General features: G+C 36.9%; 1 protein-coding gene across 3 annotated transcripts in view; it reads right to left on the bottom strand.

Annotated features, from left to right (window-relative positions):
* Positions 1-413: 413 nt before the first annotated feature.
* LOC101961426 (guanylate-binding protein 5) overlaps positions 414-22501 on the bottom strand; it is a 49734-nt gene continuing 27646 nt past the window's right edge. For 2 of the 3 annotated variants that reach the window (XM_005342249.5, XM_078026663.1), the window contains exons 2-12: positions 16178-16423; positions 14190-14398; positions 12915-13042; positions 11560-11669; positions 11110-11303; positions 10502-10744; positions 8948-9228; positions 8027-8239; positions 7324-7426; positions 6834-7015; positions 414-5454 (exon numbers count right to left, since the gene is read on the bottom strand). In XM_005342249.5, the coding sequence (XP_005342306.2) occupies positions 5335-5454; positions 6834-7015; positions 7324-7426; positions 8027-8239; positions 8948-9228; positions 10502-10744; positions 11110-11303; positions 11560-11669; positions 12915-13042; positions 14190-14379 (1764 nt within the window). In that variant the 5' untranslated portion in view covers positions 14380-14398; positions 16178-16423 and the 3' untranslated portion in view covers positions 414-5334. The remainder of the gene's footprint in view (positions 5455-6833; positions 7016-7323; positions 7427-8026; positions 8240-8947; positions 9229-10501; positions 10745-11109; positions 11304-11559; positions 11670-12914; positions 13043-14189; positions 14399-16177; positions 16424-22501) is intronic. The other variant, XM_040288970.2, reaches the window with a different exon arrangement.

The raw sequence follows: 22501 nt of genomic DNA on the forward strand, positions 1-22501 counted from the left end.
TGCCCCCACCAGGATTCTGGAACTGAGTAACAAGTAAAAGCAGCCTAGGCTGAGACAGGAAGTTGAGCACAAAGAAAGAAAAGGCCCATGTGACAAAACTATGCAGAGTATGCTCAAACTGAAAGATGATAGCAATACCTAGAGACTCCCTGGCACACCAGATCTTACATAATGATCAATGTCATTGCAGAATGTCACTGGTGAAAGTTCAGGCTTATGGTACTTTGCAGGTAGCTACGCATAAAAACCAAACCCAAATCCAGCTGAAGTATGACTACATTGAACCCATGCCTGTCCCCAAACATCTTAAAGCAAAACAGGTATGTCCATTTGCAGCACAACTATTATCGTATCATTCTCAACTATTTTTTTTAGCAATGAATGATTTAATAATTATGAAATACGCAGAGAAATGAAGTTAAAAATATTTATTTTAAAGAAATGAACATAGATATAGGAGCACTTGTTCCAACAAGTTTGGGAACAATCAGACAGGGCTTCTAAAATCAATACAATTATTATGTTTAAGGATTCTAGCCGAAAGGTGATCAACATACATGAACAGATATGGATTTGTAGCAGGAAAGTGAAAACTGTTAACAAACTCTGTAAACACAAAGCACAATATTAGTGATGAAGAATTCTTTGGTGGGCTCAACGAAAGATTGGACATAAACACAGCAGAGAGAGCAATCAGAGCCCTTGAAATAGGTCAATAAAATTAACTAAACAGCAGCATGAAGGGTCATGAGTGCAATCAATGATAACTGAGTTCCTAGTAGCTCAGGGCATCCCCAAAACCAGCATCAAAGGGTTTAGTGTAAATGTGACGGGGATTCCAAAAGAGGAAATGAAAAGGGAAGAGAACAAGGCTGAGAGCTTTCTAAAACTACTCTGCCAAGAGCCATAGCCAAGTAAAAATGATGAATGGCATTTTTGGTTGAAAGGTGATGCCAGCAAGTCATTGAGATGATATGATTATGTTAAGATCTGCATTCAAATGGATATTAGACCCCTGCTGTCTGCCTCAGCCTGCTACTTTGGAGCTCTAATGGGACTCCCGGAGAGTTCCCATTGGTTGGGGAAGTGCGGTAGGAGGGAGATCCAGAGGAGGGATTTCCTGTTGGTTTGTGGGTCCAGGAGAACACCACGTGTGTGGGTCGGCACATTTCCTGGGAGCATACAGGGCATTGGTGGGAGTTTCAAAAATAAAATTTGTTCCTGTTTGAGTGGCTCATGATTTTTGTACCCAGCCAGACTGTAGCAATATTCAAAGACAACAACAAAGCATGATCCACAAGTTCAGAGAACCCAAGCAGTACAAATACAAGAAAAAATACACTAGTGCACATCATAGACAATACAATGAGACCTAACATAAAGTAAGCATTCTGGAGGCAACTAGAGGAAATCTTACATATGGGCAATTAAAAGTAAAAATGGGAGCAGTTTTGTATGGAAACTATAAAAGTGAGAGAAAATAGAAAAGCATCTCTAGGATACTAAAAAGAAAATGGCAACCCCAAATTCTTTACCTAGTAAAAAAATTTTGTAATGAATGGAAACACAGAGTTTTTTTAAAAAATGATGAAAAAATGTTATTGGACTCCTGGTGAAAATATAAACATTTCCAGTAGGTATAGAGTGATCCTAAAATTTATATGGAAATGCTAATGTTCAGGGTAGAGTCAAGAATCTTTTGAAGAACATTATACAAACACTGAGTATAGCAGAATTAAAAACTTATTAAATTAGTTAATGATGCATTGTTATATTTGCATCAGAGTGGGTAAATAGGCCAAAAGAACAATTCACGGAGTCCCAGATACAGTCATATACTGATATTTAAGTTAGAGTTATTTCTACATAAGTTTACAGACAAAAACTGTCTTCTGTTAAAATTGTTTTAGGAAAATAGATCATCTTTCTCCAGAAAAATACTTTGGACCCAAAATTCACATCACATAGACTTTCAATTGTTATTCAAATATAGATGTGCTCATGAAAAAGAAAAATACATTTTAGAAGATATATAGATAAGTACCATCATGTCATTGGATGCAAAAAAAAAATGTTACTAAAGACACACACAGAGGCACACACAAACACTTCACCTGCTATAAAGTAAAATTTTATTGACTGCACTAAAATTACAACCATTTTTTAAAAAAATTCTAAAAAGTGTTAAAGGAAATCATAGAATAAAAAATGAGTTTGACAATCATCCAACTCCCCAAAATTCAGGACTTTTATATTTTATATTTTTTAAAATTTTTTTTGACTTTTATATTTTAAAACCTCTTAAAAAATCAAGAAAAAGGCAGAACATGACAAAAACACATGAAAGACACCACAAAACATGGAAAAGAACTAGTAAACAAACAAACACACAAAGAGGCATTCCACCCGACTCATATAAAAAAAGCAAATTAATGTCTTAATAAGATCTACCACATAGCCCCTAATCTACCAAATGTGAAAACTTTTGGTGTGGAGATTGTCATTCTTTGTTTTGAAGTATGTAGTTTGCTAGAAAAACAAGTCATGGTAAACCTTATATAATAGGACAAGATTCACCTCCTCTATGACCTAGAAAGTCCATTCCTATGGGTGTTACACAGGGAATTTTGCATGTATATATGCATATACATGTATATGGATATTTCAAAATATACTTAATAATATTTCATAAAAGATAAACATGAGAATTTACATATTTATCAATAGCATTACAAACAACTCAATGTTACTTTGTACAATACATTTTTCAACTACACAATGAACTAGAAGAATCATTAATAAATCTTTAACAAATGAAAAAAAGTACAAAAGAAGACATGCAATAAAAACTGATTTGTATAGAAAGCAGAACAAACTAAACTATAGTATTTCAGACATCACCTGTATATGATAGTCCAGGGGGAATTCAAAAGTTGTGATACTGGTTGTCTCTAGCAAGGTTGTCAGAAGTTGTAATATACTCCTTTGGGGTTTTAGCAAAGCTGAATTTGGTTCTAGGGTGTGGTGTTACAATTTATATTATTCGTATGCTTTATATTTGATGCACTTGTCTGAATGTGTCATATTTTATAATTTTTAAAAGCAAAGGAGGGGATGTAACTTATCAAAATCTTACTTTGAAAAGGTTCAAGAGATTGTGTTGTAACTGATTGATTTATGAGATCAAGAGATACTTCAAAATAGGTTTGACTCAGAGAAAGGCCCTCTCCTATAGGTTCAGAAAAAATATGACCTTGGATTTTAAAATGGGTTTTACATCTTTATACTTTAAACTCTTTTTCTTGTTGTTGTTTTTAGTGTAGGATATAAGATCTGGTTCTGACATGATCTCTTTCTAAGTGGCCATGCAGCTGTATCTTTCTATTTAGAATTTCACCTTTACTCTCCATGCTTCCTACATAGTTTATTTTGGACTTTCTATTCTGTTTTATTGGTGATCTGTATATTCAAGAGTCATTACCACACTTTTAACTTTTATTTTTGACAGTCTCTTTACTTTTTGTGTTGAATACTTTTTCATTGTTTTGACACTCTGATTTTGGTTTTCATTATTTTAGTAATGTTCTCTAGATTTTAACATATTACTTAATATTTATAGAAATATTGTCTTACTAAGCAAGACAAGAAAAACAGTTTTAAGATGAAGGGTCCAAATCTGAAAAGCCTTCTGCAGCATTGCCTCTAGATGACTTAATTATCTTGAATGCCTTAAAAGTAATAACTTTAATAATAATAACACTAATAAATATGAAATATTTTAAGTAATGATAATTGTAATAAAGCAATACTGCATGCTCAAAGGATTTTGTGAACAATGCATGAGGTATTACAGTAACCACAACAGGCACGTGGTGAAACCTGACAAAATATTACCTGCTTTTATTAGCTATTTATGATGCTAAGGAATAAAGAAATCATACATGTTTACTATTGCTGCTATACTATGGGAAATTCAGAGAAATAAAACACTCCAAAGCATAAGAAAAAGTACAGTCAATAACATTAATGTGTTTTTCTTTTGCATATGAGTAAATCATATTTTGAGGAACTCAAAAAAACCTTAAAGATCCTATAATATCACCCAAAGTAAAATCTTTACATAAGCAAACAGTTATAAGGAAGGAAAAAACTAGAACTTTGTGGGGTGGTCCTATAATTTTTAAAGCATATTTTACTAGAGTTAAACACAACAAACAGAAAACAAAAAGATATTGCAAAAAGCATTTTAGTTCCAGTTTTAAAGTAATTCCTGATCTTCTGAGGGAAATTCAGAAGCTTTCCCCATAGAATTTTATATACTGAGAGACATAAAAGCAAAGCAATAGAGTTATGGTTTAAAAATATTTTCATATTTAAAACTAGGTACTAACAGATACATTTGTACAATCAATACTTTTTAATTTTTTTATTTTTTAGTTGTAGTTGAACACAATATATTTATTTATTTATTTATTTATTTATTTATTTATTTATTTATTTATTTATTTATTTTTATGTGGTGCTGAGGATGGAACCCAGGGCCTGACACATGCTAGGCGAGCACTCTATTGCTGAGCCACAACCCCAGCCCATACAATTAATACTTTTTAAAAAATGCCAGCAGGCTCTCATATGGTATGATGATTTAACTTTAGCATTATACCAAGTATAAAATTAAATGAGCACCATTATAATTTTGGCTAATTACACATTATTACTTATGCCTCCTATTTACAAACTAAAGGATTATAAAAATGTAACACAAAAATATCAAGTCACAAATAAGTTGTTACCTATTATAACATGCTCTAAGTCATGACTTATTGAGGATGAGTAAAAGGAAAAGGCTTTTTCTTTAGTCCTTAAGCCTATGACACAATTTCCAAAGTAGTATTTCTTTTCATCCTCTAAAGATCTCCCTTTCATGATAACATTATTTTCTTTCAGCTTGGGATTTCTCTTTGTTGAAGGTGAACTGACAGTGCTGATGATTTGTACCATTGCCCATAGAATAGCAGTCTCCACCCAGGTGAGAACTGCTGATTGTTCCTACTTTACCACTAGTGCCTCCCTCTGATGGTATCCAGCATATGACCAGCAGCAGAAGTGAAGCCATACTGACCCCAGACCTGGGTACCTTTCCATTTGACTGAGCCCATGTAGTAATTTGCAATAACTAGACACCTGGGTAACTTGCAATACCTAGAGACAAATTGGAAGACTAGGCAGAAGACTAGGCATTTAAATGTTGATTGTCCCAAGTTCTTTATTTTCTTCTTCCTTTGTGTCTTCAGTGAGAAGAAATAAGAAAAGGAAGCTTTAATGTTTGGCATTTTAGAGTATCAAACATGGATCAGGTTGTGGCTGAGGCCTTGTGCTTTGGAGCTGCTGGATCTGAGCTTGAAATCTTGAAATTTGAGCTTGATGGATCAATTTGAGCCTCTGGGCTTCTTCCTAAGTGAAAATAGTCATAATAATACTTAGCAAAAAGTAAGGTCTGCTTCATTTTGATTGCTTTTTGACTTTTCCTTATTTCCTTTAATCCATAGGAACAATAAACAGTACCTGAATCTCCCTCTTCCACTAATTTACCTCCAGCTTACTTCTTATTCACTTATTCACTTTGGTCTTCCTCTACCTCCAGAAACATTGTTTCAGTCCCGAAATGTTGCTGTCTCTAGAATTCCATCCCAGGGCTCCCTTCCCAATTACACTACACAATTTCCTTCAGTAATCTTCGTTACATCTTGACCTCAATTCTCTATCCCTATCTCTTTCCAATTTTTAGGAAAATATTGACTATGTTTGTAAGAGAAGAAACTGAAACAAAAGCACAATGTCTAGGTGATATGCAATCAGGAGAGGAGTCTGGACCTTAGATGAGGGATATGTTCCAGGTCAATATACTTTGGAGGGAAAAGTACAAGAAAAGACTGAGCAGATCAAACACCAAGATTGCCAATAATGCCTTTCAGGAAAAAGCTACAATCCCCAAAATGCCACAGGGTAGTTACTAAAAAAATGGGTTCCCATAGTTTCCATGTTAAGTCAGGGCAAGATTGGGATGTTGTCTGAGGTGCTTACATAGGAATTCTCCAAGGATCTTGGGAACAGCAACACTGTGGATCCCATTCACTGGAAAGACAGCTTCATTGACTCACAAGACTGTGAGATACTGGCATTTAGTTATTTCCTTGAGACCTCGATTACCTCATTTAAAACTGAGGACAAAATAGTTCTGCTTCACAGTAAGTAGATAAGATGAGAGAATGCATGCAGAGGGCTTGGTACAGTGCTTGGGAGAGAAGAACTCCTGCTTATTGAGTGATGATAAACTAAAGGACTTGATGAAACAAGCATTGTGAGTTCAAGGTCATCAACCAGCGATGACAAGAGCAAAGACACTGTGATATGAAGTTGATGTAACAAGGTATGATCAAGACAAAGGATTAACAAATTAACAGAAAAGGCTAATCACTGTGGGACAGAAATGCCTCAGTCTATAAATAAAAAATTATATTTTTACTCTATGCCAAATACCATTCTAAATGCAAGTACTAATGCATTTCATTATCACAACATAAAATATATGAAACTGTCATTTCCATTCTATACAAGAAGAAAAGGAGACACAAAGAAAATAAATAAATAGCTTGCTTAAACCATGCATTTGGTAAAGTTGAGCTTGATGCAAACCCAGCTATCTAGCTCCACAGACCCCACTTTGAGCCACCATAGCAGTCTGCATCTCCCTAACGGCCACTCTTTCATGCCTTCATCCTTTTAGGGAAGGGCCAGAAACACAATCCTGAGATGCAACGATTAATCAATACCTGGAGTCGACGTTCCTGCTCCCTCTGTTGCTGTGCCTGAAAGTTTGCTTTATCTATCTCCATTTGTCTTATTTGCTGCCGATGGAGTCTCTCCCTCTCCTCTATCATTTGCTGTTGCTGCCTACGAATCGCCTGTAGCCTTTCTGCTTCAGCCTTGGCAGCCTCTGCTTTTATACGTGCCTCTGAAGAGAAAGAAGAAAAGGTAAAACAAAACAAAAAACCCTGGAGAACTGTTCTGTCCCTCCCTTGGGCTTCCCACTCTTATTTGTTATTGTTCCAACCCACAGAGAAAATTCCCTGGCACTGTTTTTCCTTCAAGATAACCATATTGCACCTGATCCTGCCATACTCAGGTACCACCTGTGGGCATAGGACACCTCTTTGCCTGTCTTATTCTAGTTGAATAATCTCAGCTGGGCCAGAATATATGAATTTCACATTTTTGGACATTTTTTTTGTCTCTCTTACTTTGTTTCTGTTCTCTTCTCACCTTTCATCTCCTTTTCCTTGGCTGTGAGAGCCTGGTCTGTCTGTAGAACAGCTTTACTCACAGACTCTTTGGACTTTAAATACTTTTGCAGAGCTTTCTTAGCCTAGGAACACCAAAAACATACAGTTAGAACTTGGCAGTGGTGATTGGCAAGGTGATAAAATCACAGTTTTTTGTTCCATAAAGCATCTTTTCCTCTTAGAAGGTGCTCTGTCTGTACCTGATGGAGATGTCCATCAAGCCTCTCCACAGGTGGGGTTCAGAACGTGTCAGGGCAATTAAGAGCACCCAATGCCACTAGATGAAAAAAACTCACTGCAACAAGAGTGTTTGCTCTGTCACCAAGGTAGTAAGGATCGGCTGACCTCACACCCAGTGGTATCTCTTTGTTGTCATGTCGGGCAAGCCTTTTTGAAAATAGAGCCAATAGTGAGGGAAATGGAGCACAATAATGAAGAAGTGCTGGAACATCAAAAGGAAGCAGGAGAATTGCTGACACTGTTTCAACTCTGGAATGTGTTCACACTTGAAACTAAATAGCAAGCACAAAATACCCCTGCATACTCATTCAGTGACAGTGAGTCTGAGGCAGAGACATCAATTCTCATCTCTGTTCCTCTAGACATTTCCTTTCTCCTGTCCTCAATGGCTTATTAGAGAGGCCCCAGAAATTCCCATAATTAATAGACAGAACCAGGGATACCTGTATTCCTTTCCTGGGCTGTTGATGGTACTTTGCCTTCAGCTCCTCTGTCTTCTGAAGGTAGAGATTATGGCCTCCTGGCTTAGAATAAACCCCCTGCTTCACTGCTTCTTCCAGAGGACCAAAAATATCCTGAAGCAAAGCTGAGCAACGATCCGAAGAGACTTCTTCATTCTGTTTACAAATGTCATTCTGCTTTGCACCTAGTAGGGTCTTCAAAGGGACAGGAACCCACAGAGGTGTTAAACATACCTCAGTACTTCTGAAATTTATATTTTAAAGTCTCTGTTTTTCTCAGAAATTCCAAAGACTATACCCTTGGAAGCAATCCTGGAGGAAGTTGCAAGGACGAGAGTCTATGAAAAATATTTACATTTGTCTATGAAATATTCCGAAATTCCTGTGTCTTTTAATTTCTGCTTAAATGTGATCTTAAGACCACAGACCCCCTAGCCTCAAGCCCTCATTTTAAATGCAGCCTACTGTTTTCCAACATTTTCCTACATCAAGCAGAAAATAGATTTGAATAATAGGTTGGAATGATATCAGTTTATTCTATTAATCCTAATCGTAATTTAGTAGATACAAAGGACAGTTTTTCTCTGCTTAATTAATGAAAAACAAGAATAATATTTTGCAAATGTTTTAAAGGAATGAATCAATCAATCAGATTAATTCCATCGATGTTAAATGGTAAATGTGAGTTGTGTGACTATGTGAAAAATTCAGACTGTAAAAGTCCCAGAATATTTACACATTTTTGTTTTCAGAAGGAAAGTATATCATGCCACATTAATGATCACCATTGTTTTCCAATATAGAAGGAATTGCTTTTCTTAAACCATTCCAATTGTATCATTCACAGCAGTATTGTTCATTCTATTAACCCAATGCCCATGAACAAGAAAAACAAATAATTACCTTTAATTCTTTCTGGAAACTTTGGTCCTCATCCTTGAAAGAGTTTTCTGTGAAGATTTTTATGGCCTCTCTCTCACTGGCCCTGTGCAGGCCCAGCAGCTCCTGGAGGGTATCTGTGGGCAGCTGAACCTTCTGGCCCATCAGCTGGTCATAGTGGGCAAGTGCCCTTTTTATTGCAGCTGCATTCTCTCTCTGGGCCAGGGCCAGGACTGCATTCTCCAGGCAGGGCAGATCCCCACTGTTGATAGCATTGACATAGGTCAGCACCAGGCTCTCCAGACCTGCACAGAAGGAAGAGATGCTTGTGTTCTCTGTAGAAAAAGTCTATGATCTATGTCATTAATTCTGAGACCATTCATTGAACAATGTATTACCCCCAAATTTTCAGCATTCTGAATAGGATCCAAGTGTCCCAGACAAATTCCTTTGGGAAATAGTGAGATTAAGAAGGCAGGTATTTCCTTCTTAGGAAAATGAAATAGGAGTCAGAGGAGAAAGACAGGAAAAATGTCTAGAAGTATATCATTATTTAATTCTATGCAGAGAAATAAGCATATGATCATATAAAAGTCATGCATATTCATGAAACATATAGTTCTAGGAATTGAGCCCAGGGGTGCTTAACTACTGAGCCACATCCCAGCACTTTTTATGTTTTTTTTTTTTTCAGACAGGGTCTCTCTTAGCTGCTTAGGATCTCACTAATTTATATATATATATATATATATATATATATATATATAGAGAGAGAGAGAGAGAGAGAGAGAGAGAGAGAGAGAGAGAGAGAGATATGCATAAGCAGTTACCATCATGCAAATCATATCCAAATATATATACTGGTTTGGTATCTCCATATATACATACATACACTGGTATGGGAGATGCCATTCCCTGAAAAAGGGCAAATTGAATAAATTAGAACAATATTCCTTTATTCTTAGTTAGAACTTCCTTGTTTTACTTCTTTGTCATTTGCACTTCACTTCTGTGCATAATATAGTGATTATTTACAAAGCTGTGAAACATAGAGTTGTTATGGAAAGCTACAGCAAGAAGTGTGATTAGATAGATATTTTTAGAGGCTCTAGACCACTTGGGGCATAGTTCAACAATTGTATCAACCAAGTTGCATTTATAAAAGGAATATATTTATAATTTGTGCCTTCAAACCTTGTGACATACCTTAAAAATCCAATATATTTGTAAACAAATGCTGCCAACACATATGACCTAATATAGGTCAACAGTGGAAGATGGAAGGATACAACATCTTTAACTTCATCTTATCCTCATGTTCTTATTTCATGAAACCTTAAAGGCATTACTAAAACAAATACTAGAGATGTTTCATATTCACTATAAGTTTACATGGTGCATATGATTTGCATGATGGTATTTGAAGATATATTTAACTGAGGATCACCAAGAAAATGTGCACCATTATAATTTTGGTAACTGCTTATGTATCTCTCAAGGTTGGCACAACAAGGACCCTCCTATATATCTCTTACACATTATTCTGAGTAGAAGGAAAATCCTTGAAGAGGTACTCACGAGGGCCATTGACCTTGATGCCTCCTGGAAGAATCTTGATCTTGGACTTGGTAAAGATGTGGGAAGAGAATTCTGCCACTTGTTGCACAAATTCAAGACTCAGCTCATCATTCTGCAGTGTCTCTAGCTGGGAGACCTTCTTCTGGTGAGTGGGTGTGTCAAAGACAAAGCACTTCTTTGTTGGAAAGAACTTTTGAATACACAGACGAGGCAAATTGAAAGTTTGTGTTCTTTGATCACTACCTGGAGAAGGAAAAACAGGATTTATTTTCTTTAGAATTTACACTCACTTTAATACATTGTCCTTGAATACGTGTCTTTTTTCTTGGTGATCCTCAGTTAAATATATCTTCATGTACCCTAAGCAAACAGAGTAAATGTATTTAATCAGAAAAAGGAAAAAAGGAAAGAATATTTTTCCCAAGAAAAGGGAGTAATAAAGTTTGATATTGAGCCTATGAATTCACTGAAAATTAATAATATTCATTATGTATTCTGAAAAACAGCTATATTGATAAATAGGAAAAATATACATTTAGCCTTCTACCCAAAACATATCATTTCTTGGGTTACTTTTCTTCCTCTTTTCAAAACAGAAGCCCAATTACCTTTCTTTATCTTCAGTGAATTCTCTAGGTATTCATCTGCTGTCATGAGTTGTCCATCTATTTCCAGGCTTAGGTAGAAATCTCTTATAGTCCATACCAAGTCTGGAAAGAAGCTTACAATGTCATCAGCATCCTCATCTCCAAGATCAAGCGACTTTCTTGCCCTGAGTAGATCTGTCAGTTCGGTCACATTGCTGAGATGATTAAGGAAAACTAGCAGAAATAGCATAGCATCTAAGCCCATATTTGATCTCATGTTCCCCAAACCTGCATTTTCCACTTGGCAACCAGCCAAATAAACATTTTCTCATCAGAGAATATGAGGGCTCTTGTCTGTACGTTCAGTGTCTACACATTTTCATTTGGGGGATTTACAAAGTCTCATAGACTTGCAGCTGGTGAGTGGTGTTCTCTGTGGCTTTGGTGCCATCCTGAACCACAAAAGGATACTGCAGTAGGTCAATAGCCCCCTGGTCAATTTTGTTCATGGTATTGTATACAAAGATGCTGCTCAGAAGGATTGCCAGAGCAAAGATCTGGGTATCATTCTTATCATCACCCTAGAAGTCAAACAAATTTAAGTCATGTCAAACGGCATTCCCAAATGCACAATCATTAAAAATAGAATCCTGATATACAAATGTTAAGCAGGGAAAACACAAGTGATTGTCAGACATGAACTTGCATAACTTTCTCATTTATAATTTTATACTAATGCATATATTTCTAATTCCCAAGTCCCTCATATAGCTACTGTTAGATAACTGCAAATGGTGTAGTCAAAGTCAATGGGGGAAGCAGAGTAGTTAAAATGAAGGTTTTCCAGGTATCAAAACAAAATTGGCCTATCTGCACAATCCATATATCTATTTTATTAAATAATTATTATCCACAGGGAGTTCATATTACCAATCTTAGACATCTAATTCTAATGCTATAAGATGAGCTCATAATTAATGTCTCTATTTTGTATATGAGTAAACAGAAGATGAAATTTTGTCTTAACATCTTTGCATCTTGATAAGTCAGAAGTAAAAATCAAAATCAAAATATAAAAAACACTAGACATTCAAGAGATAGTTTGGTTTGGTACAAAAATCAGCTTATAAGATCCAACTATGTACCTTTCTTCCTAAGTCTGAGTTTAGGGACTTCACTTGAGTAGCTTGTATTTAGTTATGATAAAAATATTTAGGGAATGGTCAAGTCTTTCTTTTTTTCTATGATCTGGTTGTTAAATACTTACTAGCATACAAGTAGAAAAGGCTCATGTGTTAGACAAGACCTATGGGTGTATTGTTGAGTAATTCTAAAGAAAAAAATAAAAGATGTAGGGAGACCTACTCTTCTTGTCAGTGTCAGAGAGTTACAAGTGTATTGTTGAGTAATTCTAAAGAAAAAAATAAAAGATGTAGGGAGACCTACTCTTCTTGTCAGTGTCAGAGAGTTACAAGTGCCAGAGTCCTGATTTGAATAGAATTTTATCTCATCTTCAACCCACTACTAACCATATTCAGTGCAAGACCAGGCTTGTAATGTGATTTTATTTGCACCATTTATGCATCTGAAAACTACTAAGCAAAACATCAGTGTAGTTCTTCTAATACTCATTCTGTATTATAAGTATATTTCCTCACTTTCAGGCTTCTAAACACTATTGAAAATGGAAAGAAAAAATGAGGGGCAATATAGTCCAGTCAAGTGGAAATACAAATTCATAAAAACAAAAACCAAATGAAAAACTCCTTGTACAAAGTGTGTTCAGTGATAAGGAGTTTAATCATAAAAGAATCCTCTGTCCTTACCTTCTCTACATCACCCAGGCCTTCAGTGTCCAGCAGAACTAAGGTGTGGCCTGGCTTCTCAGGATGAGGTACACACCACATCCAGATTCCTTTGGTGTGAGACTGCACCGTGGAGCCCACAGAGAAGCCTGCAGAGGGGAGTGCAGGGGTTGTCACAGAGAAGGGGATCTAGAATTCCTGTATTTTCTTGATAATTGAGTTAGGGTTTAAGGAAAGCAACAAAAGGAAACAGCAGAAAATACGAGTGTTGAGCTCCATTACAATAGAGAAATGGGGAAATAAAGTCAAATTCCATAAGTGGGAAATTTTTATGTTTTTTATAATAATAAAAAAGTAAAATTTTAAATTTTAAAGTAAAATTTTAAAGTTTATAATTACACATATGGAAATTATTTCATTGATGTCTTATTCCTTATGAGAGGAATATATTGTGTTTCTCCCAGAAAGACATTAAGGTCAACATTTTTAAAAAGGATTTAAATGTCAGGGACAGAAATCTGCCCTTTATCTTATAGTGGCACCCCTTTCTCCACAGAAAATCTTAACTGAGCTTCTCCAGAAATCTTCACCATGGTTGATTTTAGACTGTCAGCAAAAGAATCTCTACAAAAGAGTTCAATGTAGGTAAACTTTCTATTTTTGTGATGCCCTATCTTACTTGGTCACTAGCTTGGAAGAAATCAGCACTCCAGGTGCTGGACACCCTCTTACTAGTTCTTTACAAACATTTATCCAGTATAGTAGTTTGTAGAAATGTGTAAATGAGGCCTCGGCCTTGAGCTGGGCTTCACAGAGATGTCTACATTTCTAAGATAAGTTACCAATTTGGCTCCATGGTAACAGCTGGCAAGGGGAGGAAAGAAAGGGGAGAAGAAGTCTCCCCTTCTCAGGTGTTATCCTTGAAGGGTTAACATGCCCAAAACAGTGAAAGAAAAAGCTGCTTTTATGAGATCTTCTGCAGACTGTGAACTTCTGAGCCCCTCCCCTTACATGCTGGGTATACAATTCTGAAACTACCTGAACTCAGGATTCAGGGGATTGATTGATTACAGAAAAAGCTGTGCCCTTTCTGAACCTGGCTGCAGCCAAATAAAATTGTTTCCTGCTGTCTTAGGTCTTTAAAATAATCTCTCCAAGTTCAAACGCCTAACTACGGCCTAAACATTAGTTTTCACTGTTCCTCCCTGACACTAACTTTCTCCCCTCCATCCCCATGCAGAGTGTCCACAGTGGAGTAGACAGAGGGCTCAGCAGAGCTCTGTTGGTGTCACTCACCCTGTTTCTTCCCAGCCAACTGGTTCATCAGGTAAGATTTGCCTGTGCGGTAGAGGCCCACAATGGCCACCACCACCATGGGCTGCGTGATGGCCGTCAGGATCTGCAGGGCTTCCTGCTTGACCATTAGCTGCCCCTCCATGTTCTCGATGAGGCACACAGGGCCTGGCATGTAGGTCTCTGAGGTCATGTCTGGGGTGTTACTTTGTCTGGAAGGAAGAGATGGGATGGGCAGTAAATATTAGCCCTTGCAGAGAAAGACATTTTGCTTACTGAACCTGAAAACATAACTGTTTTCCAGCGTGGCCTGTTTCTGAAGACATTACAAAACAAAACATAAAAAGAAATAGCTAAAAGCACCAATGTAAACTAGGTCCTAGGCCAGCCATCAGCTACCTTGCTTGTTCTTAAATAGCTGGTGAACAAAGAAAAATTAATTTCCTGAATCTTACCCTCTGATTTTCTGCATCTATCTCATTCCACTGGATTTTGATTTACTCATGTTTCTCAGTTTTTACCTCCTAAAATCCCTATTTTGAAAATTTATTTTCATTATTTGCTATATATAAATTTTTGCTTTTCTCTTATTTAGGTCCATGTCTAGACTGCATTACATTAAACAATTCTATGCCGTTATGTTGCATTTTCCAATAAATTCAAGTTTTTATTCAAGCTATACTTTTCAAAGGGATTTTTACTTAGTTAATAATTTCTTTCACAGAAACAAAACTTCAAAGTGTTATCATTTTATGACTGTTTATATGAATGGAAAAAATCCATTTAATAATTTTTCACCACTAATTTTCTACTTCTGGGCATCAACTCCTGTAACCTGAGGAGTCTTTGGTAAAATATTTTAAAGCTATGTGAAACATAGCAGCAAATTATTGTTTTTATGACCTGTCATGCCATAAGGAGAGGGTTTTTTTAATTTTTTCCATTTTAGAAATCATCATTTATTTTGAAGCTAAAAATCCACTATCTGCTTGAATTCATTTTTCATGAAAGTCTTAAAATTAAAACATCTGGATTCTTTTTGCTAGCAGACTATACACACTGTGAATTTCTTTGTTGTTGTTGCTGGTTTTGATGATCATGAAGACCCATTCTCTCCCTTTCTCATAGCCAATGACCTTTCTCATCAACCATCCTGATGAAAGACAAATTAGAACAGAAACTGCTACTTGGGACCAAATAGTAGGAAGTCCATTCACAAATTGTACCGCCCCATGTATTCAGAGGCAGGAAATTCCATATGCCAGATGCCTTTCCCTTCCAACCCACTTCTACTGCAATATTGGTATTTTATATTAGTAGAATTCTGGTTGCCTGACTTACATATAGCAGGGGCTAAAATCATATTTAGATTAGAAAGATGTGGGAAAATTCCAATCATGATCTACAATAATTAGCTACAAAGCAGATATTTGTAAACCAAATCTGTATTCAGACATTGGAGACTTATAAATTCTCATGCTTTGAGGTGAACTTACTAATGTGGGAGAAAACAGCTTTGAAGTTTTAGATTTCTTCATGAATAAGAATAGCTCTGTGAATCAATATCAGTAATAGTGTTTTTTATGTTGTTCCCAGGTGTGATCTGGATAGCATCTTTAGTGCTTTTCAAAGAGCCAAATCCCTGACACATCTTGGAATATTGACTGTGTTCAAGCCACACACACAACTGCCACTCTGCCATTTACAACTCAACCTGTTTGTGTCCTCTGGGATAAAACATATTAAGACATTTCAAGTTCTAGCTAGCCCCCACTGGTATTGTGTCTAATTAAGCAGGAAACAAACTTAGCAGACACTAAATGAATTCTGTTATCTAGCTACACATCAATTTAGACGTTAATGGGTTCATTTTATAGTATCTCAGAAAAATTTGCACCCTATCCTGGATGGAATATTTTTAAAAATACCTGAACATTGCATATATCTTCCTCCCTTTTGCCCCCCACCACCTGCCCACAGTTTTAACTTACCTGTAAAATCTAGAGCAGAGAGAAAATCTGCTTTTAGAAATGGCAGTAAAGCTGCTTTCAGGAAGGCTTGGTAAGGGTGAGTTTCAACAGTTGTCCTTTAGTTTAGCTGTGATGAGTTCTGATGAGCTCTTCCTCCAGTCCTGCGGAGTTTCTTTCTTCCCCAGTTCCCGCCTCCCAGCAGAGTATTTGAATATGAAATATAAGCATGGCAAAAGTCCAAGGGGTTTTCAAAGTTTCTGTACAAAACTGAAACCAAAGAGCAAATTCAGTGACTAGGTATTGCAGAGGGGATATTTTGGGCGTCCTCTGGTGGAAGGTTTCAAGATATTTGTAATGATTTCCCAGAAATTGCATTGTGTTACTGAAGGAAAACTTTGAGAACTTTTGCAAGTTTTTCAAGTGTGTGTTATTTGAACTAGCTTGAGATGATATTTATCTCCAGTTTGGAAAAACATACTCTTGTAGGTCTAGTTTACTGAAATGTTAAATGCACTCACATTGGAGTAAGGTTGTTGTTTCTTTCTTTCTTTCTTTCTTTCTTTCTTTTAATGGAAGCTTCAGGAGCTAAGAACTAATTTACAGGAAAAGATAAAAGGTTTCTGCACAGCACACAAAGAATGCTGGCAAAGAAGTCATTTCCTAAACATTTTCTATAACTCCCTGTACAGTGTTCACTTCTTTATGTGGAGTACCCTATTTTAACTCTCCCAACTGAAGAGCCAGGGCCCTGAGAGGTTTAGAAACTTGTTCAAAACCACAGAGCTACTGATAATCAGATCTTAAGGCTCAAACCCAAGCACTTCCTAGAGTCCTTCTTGCCAAGGCCAATGTCTCGGCTTGGCACCAGAATCACGAGGCACTCACAGCTTTGTAGGTTCAAACAGCAATTCTTTATTCCAGCTCTCACACCGCCTCCACACAGGTCCAGGGGCAAACACGTTCTCCCGTCTCCCGCACCAACAACCTACTCCACGAGGCTCTCTCCAAATCCCATTTTTATCTCACGAGAACTCAATGGGAACAAGCAGCAGGAACACCCTAATCCCAGCAATAATCTTCAACTTCCAACTTCCTTAAAACCCATTATCTTAAACTGGCAACGCCTTAAACTCAAGGAGCCGGTTACTTCCTCAAACCTGATCAGCTCTAAACCCGGATCTGCCTTGGTCCTTGAGCAAGGTCACCTCATTAAAGCATGCATGCAATGTCCCATCAAATGTCCTCTAAGCAGCATGGGGTACGCTTGGCAAGGAAATTTCAATGCGTCATTCCTACTTGGTAATGGCCCTCAGCATCTCCCCCCTTCTGATTAATTAAACAACAAGCAATGTGGCTTAGGACCGTGCCTGGTAGGTTGTCCAATTCAACATATGGTTCTTACCCGTCATCGGATGAACTGACCTCTAGGCGTCAGTCCCCTGTCTTAGGTTGAATCCACTGCAATCAGATCAACCCGTCGCTGACTACCGGTCCAGCATTCAGCCATGCTTGTGGATAGGCCTAAGCACCAGTGGGGGGGTGAGGTTCTTGCCTCACCTCTGTTGGCCCCCAAATTTAACCTTGGTGCCAGTGGGGGGGTGAGGTTCTTGCCTCACCTCTGTTGGCCCCCAAATTTTAGACCATCACTAGTAGAAGGGAGGAAGATACAGAAATGCCACAACACCAAGCCAATTGACGGCTCCTTTGGAAAAATTGCATCACTGGTGACACCATCAGCAAAGATGTCAGCATTACCACAATTAACATGGGGTGCGCTGGCAAGGAAATTGCATCACTGGTGACACCATCAGCAAAAATATGCCAGCAGTACCACAATTCGCTGCACCAGACGATAGTTCACAATGCATGCAACTGATATATAGTCCAGGCAAGTTCTGCAGGCAGTTCAAATCTGAGGAGTCTATCAATATGTCCATTTCCTCCCAAAGTAAATCAAGTCCTTGATTGAGCATTACTTGTTGAGTTATATTCATTGATGCATCAGTTTATACAGTTTACTGTGGTAGCTATCATAGAAGCTGTAGTTTGGTTTTCTTTGTCTTCACCGGCACTGGGATGGAGATGGGAATTCTGGCAATGATGTTAAAGAGACATTATCCTGAACAGAATTATTAAATATAATGAAAAGGAAAAGTGAAAGTAAACAAACAGATCTGTTAATCACCTTTTAAAACAATAGTGAGCAAACAGATCTATTAACCACCCTTGAAAACAATCATTAACAGCTGTTTACCTAATTAGATTAAACCACTTAAATCACGTGAATAAAAAAAAAATTCGGATCCATTTTTTCATGAGCGCTCCTCATATAAAAATATGGACATACACACATACTGACATGCAACACAAAACAGTGCATACATAACATACAACACATAAGACAATAACAACGGCCTTGTAGCTTTACCTAGGTAAAATCTCCATTGCAATGTTTAAAAACTCCACAGTCAAAAAATAAAAAACAGTCAAAAAACAAAACTGATCAGAAAAACATTAACCTAGGTTTGTATGAGCTCAAAAAATAAAATAGAACTTTATGATGTGGGAAAAATGCAATAATAAAATAGATATTGAAAAAAGCACCGTGGTTAATCACTGTCGCAGATGTAAGAATAGCCAAGCTGGAGCTCTGGATTTCAGCTGTTATGGATTTCAGTCAAATCATCTTCTTTTTCTGTAGAAATTGTTTTGGTTAACCTCTCTGGAATCCAAATCGGCTGCTGTTCTCCCTGTGGGAACACACAAACGGAACCCCGACTCCAGACAATAACTGGGTCGGGACCTTTCCATTGTCCTGTTAGAATATCTTTCCAAAGTACCTTAGGCTTATGTACATTTTTTGGATACATGTCTTTCCGCAGCATTAAGTCCTGATGAATCCAAATTTAGAAAGTTTAGAGTAAAAAAGGGTTATTTTAAGTTTATCTTTGGGGGATATATACCCCTTAAAGATCCTTTTAAATTTAAGTCTTTCAAAAGCATTCTGCCTTACTTTTTAGAATTATTTTAGTCCTTATAATTTTTAGATGTGGTTTTAAACCATAGTTGTCTTAGCCTTTTGCATTTTCTATCTGAAATACCTTTACTTGACATTTTCAACCATTTTTTATCTTATTTCTATCTTCTACTTTTCTTCTAAGGTTTTTATATTTACCCTTAGTTGCTTTCTTCTCTCCTAGTTTTCTTTTGTTTCCTATTTTGTGGGCTTAAAATTCTTGTCTTTCTACATCTTTTTTATCTTCCTATATCTTTTTTATCTTTCTGCATCTTCTCTCTCTCTTTTTTTACCTTCCCGTACTTCTGTTTTTGAAGTTTTCCACTTCAAATTTTTAATCTTCTTTATCTAAATCTTTTATCTTATTATCTTCCCATTTTCATGGGTTATATTTTTTTTTTCTCCATCATGAAGGCATCTTAACCACCTTCAATTTAACCTTTTAAAGCCTTTTGCAATGTACTTAGACATTTTACAACTTTTTACTTCACCACACAAAGATTATCTCATCTCCCTCTTTTTGGTTTAATAAGTACATACTTTGATGAGTAAAGCAATCTTTTTTCTGCCATGAAGGTATCTCAACCACCTTCAATTTAACCTTTTAAAGCCTTTTAATTATCATCTATACTGTACTTTTAAATGTACTTTTTCACCACCTACCGCTTCACTCTTTTAAACGAGGCTTAGATTCTGTATAAATCGCTTAATATTAGTTTACATGGCTGCCCTTCAACCAAAGGCTTTTTTTTTTAACTCCATTAAGAAGCTTTGTCTCAATCTACCATGTACAAATACCTTTTTCTTCTTTCTTCCTTTCTCAAGCTTATAAAGTAAGTCTAGTTTCCTCAAAATCTTTTTAAATAGCATTTACAACTTTTTAATTTACCACACAGAGATTGTCTCATCTAGAAACATTTATTTAACCTTTAACCTTTTATATTAAAATATATTTCCACATCTTGAACCTTTTTATATCCCTTTTTTAACCATTAACACTTTTTATAAATTCACATTCTGAAACAACCCTTATAAAATTACTCCACTTAATAAGATGAAATACTTTTATGTTTTCTAAGGTACTATTATACTGTAATTGAAACCCAACTGAAACTTCTTATACTCTTTGTATATAAATTACACATGATAGAATCTTAACTCTTAGTAACCTTGTTTAGCAAAGACACAGACCAAAGCAATATTAAACTTTTTTTCCATTTACCAATTTATGAAAACACACATAATATTTAAATATATTACCTTATGGAACTTAATAAGTAAAGAGTACTTGATTTCATATTTAGTGGTTGATATTTCAACACTTTAGCTTTGTAAATTAATCAGATATCTGTAAAAACCAAGATCTTAGACAAATGTAGTAAACAGAACAAGCCATCTCTTTCTTGTTGAAGAAAAATCCTTCTACAGGATACCATGATGGTCCCATTGATATACTTAATAACCCGTCTTTAAAAAGCCATGGGCAACATTTTTGTATCATATCAACATATGCCCTAATTTTTCTTGGTCTTACTGGGGTGCCTCCTTCCTCTAACAATCTCTCTTCCTCGGAGGCGAAAAACTTCAAACCTTGAGTCAACCATTTTCCCCAGTTTGCCTGAGAAAGTTCTAGGAACAGGCAACTTGAAATAAAAACAAAATAAATCAAAACAAGAACACGTTGTTTTTTGAAATGGTCACCCATTTTTTTGCTCTCCTTCAGGATCGAGCAAATTCACTTACCCCCAAGCTTCAGACATCCCAAGTACGGGCCACCATAATGCCAAGGCCAATGTCTCGGCTTGGCACCAGAATCACGAGGCACTCACAGCTTTGTAGGTTCAAACAGCAATTCTTTATTCCAGCTCTCACACCGCCTCCACACAGGTCCAGGGGCAAACACGTTCTCCCGTCTCCCGCACCAACAACCTACTCCACGAGGCTCTCTCCAAATCCCATTTTTATCTCACGAGAACTCAATGGGAACAAGCAGCAGGAACACCCTAATCCCAGCAATAATCTTCAACTTCCAACTTCCTTAAAACCCATTATCTTAAACTGGCAACGCCTTAAACTCAAGGAGCCGGTTACTTCCTCAAACCTGATCAGCTCTAAACCCGGATCTGCCTTGGTCCTTGAGCAAGGTCACCTCATTAAAGCATGCATGCAATGTCCCATCAAATGTCCTCTAAGCAGCATGGGGTACGCTTGGCAAGGAAATTTCAATGCGTCATTCCTACTTGGTAATGGCCCTCAGCACTTCTGATTTGTGGTGTGTCATAATTGTCACCAACATCATTACTGCTTTTTTTTATTGGTTGTTCAAAACATTACAATGCTCTTGACATATCATATTTCATACATTAGATTCAAGTGGGTTATGAACTCCCATTTTTACCCCAAATACAGATTGCAGAATCACATCGGTTACACATCCACATTTTTACATAATGCCATATTAGTAACTGTTGTATTCTGCTACCTTTCCTATCCTCTACTATCCCCCGTTCCCTCCCTTCCCATCTTCTCTCTCTACTCCATCTACTGTAATTCATTACTCTCCTTGTTTATTTTCCCATTCCCCTCACAATCTCTTATATGTAATTTTGTATAACAATGAGGGTTTCCCTCCATTACCATGCAATTTCCCTTTTCTCTCCCTTTCCCTCCCACCTCATGTCTCTGTTTAATGTTAATCTTTTCTTCCTGCTCTTCCTCCCTGCTCTGTTCTTAGTTGCTCTCATTATATCAAAGAAGACATTTGGCATTTGTTTTTTAGGGATTGGCTAGCTTCACTTAGCATAATCTGCTCTAGTGCCATCCATTTCCCTGCAAATTCCACGATTTTGTCATTTTTTAGTGCTACGTAATATCCCATGGTGTATCAATGCCACATTTTTTTTATCCATTCATCTATTGTAGGGCATCTGGGTTGGTTCCACAGTCTAGCAATTGTGAATTGTGTTGCTATGAACATCGATGTGGCAGTATCCCTGTAGTACGCTCTTTTAAGGTCTTCAGAGAATAGTCCGAGAAGGGCGATAGCTGGGTCAAATGGTGGTTCCATTCCCAGCTTTCCAAGAAATCTCCATACTGCTTTCCAAATTGGCCGCACCAGTTTGCAGTCCCACCAGCAATGTACAAGAGTACCCTTTTCCCCACATCCTCGCCAGCACTTGTTGTTGTTTGACTTCATAATGGCTGCCAATCTTACTGGAGTGAGATGGTATCTTAGGGTGGTTTTGATTTGCATTTCTCTGACTGCTAGAGATGGTGAGCATTTTTTCATGTACTTGTTGATTGATTGTATGTCCTCCTCTGAGAAGTGT

This window comes from Ictidomys tridecemlineatus, chromosome 11 (genome assembly GCF_052094955.1).
Source record: "Ictidomys tridecemlineatus isolate mIctTri1 chromosome 11, mIctTri1.hap1, whole genome shotgun sequence".
NCBI lineage: Eukaryota > Metazoa > Chordata > Mammalia > Rodentia > Sciuridae > Ictidomys > Ictidomys tridecemlineatus.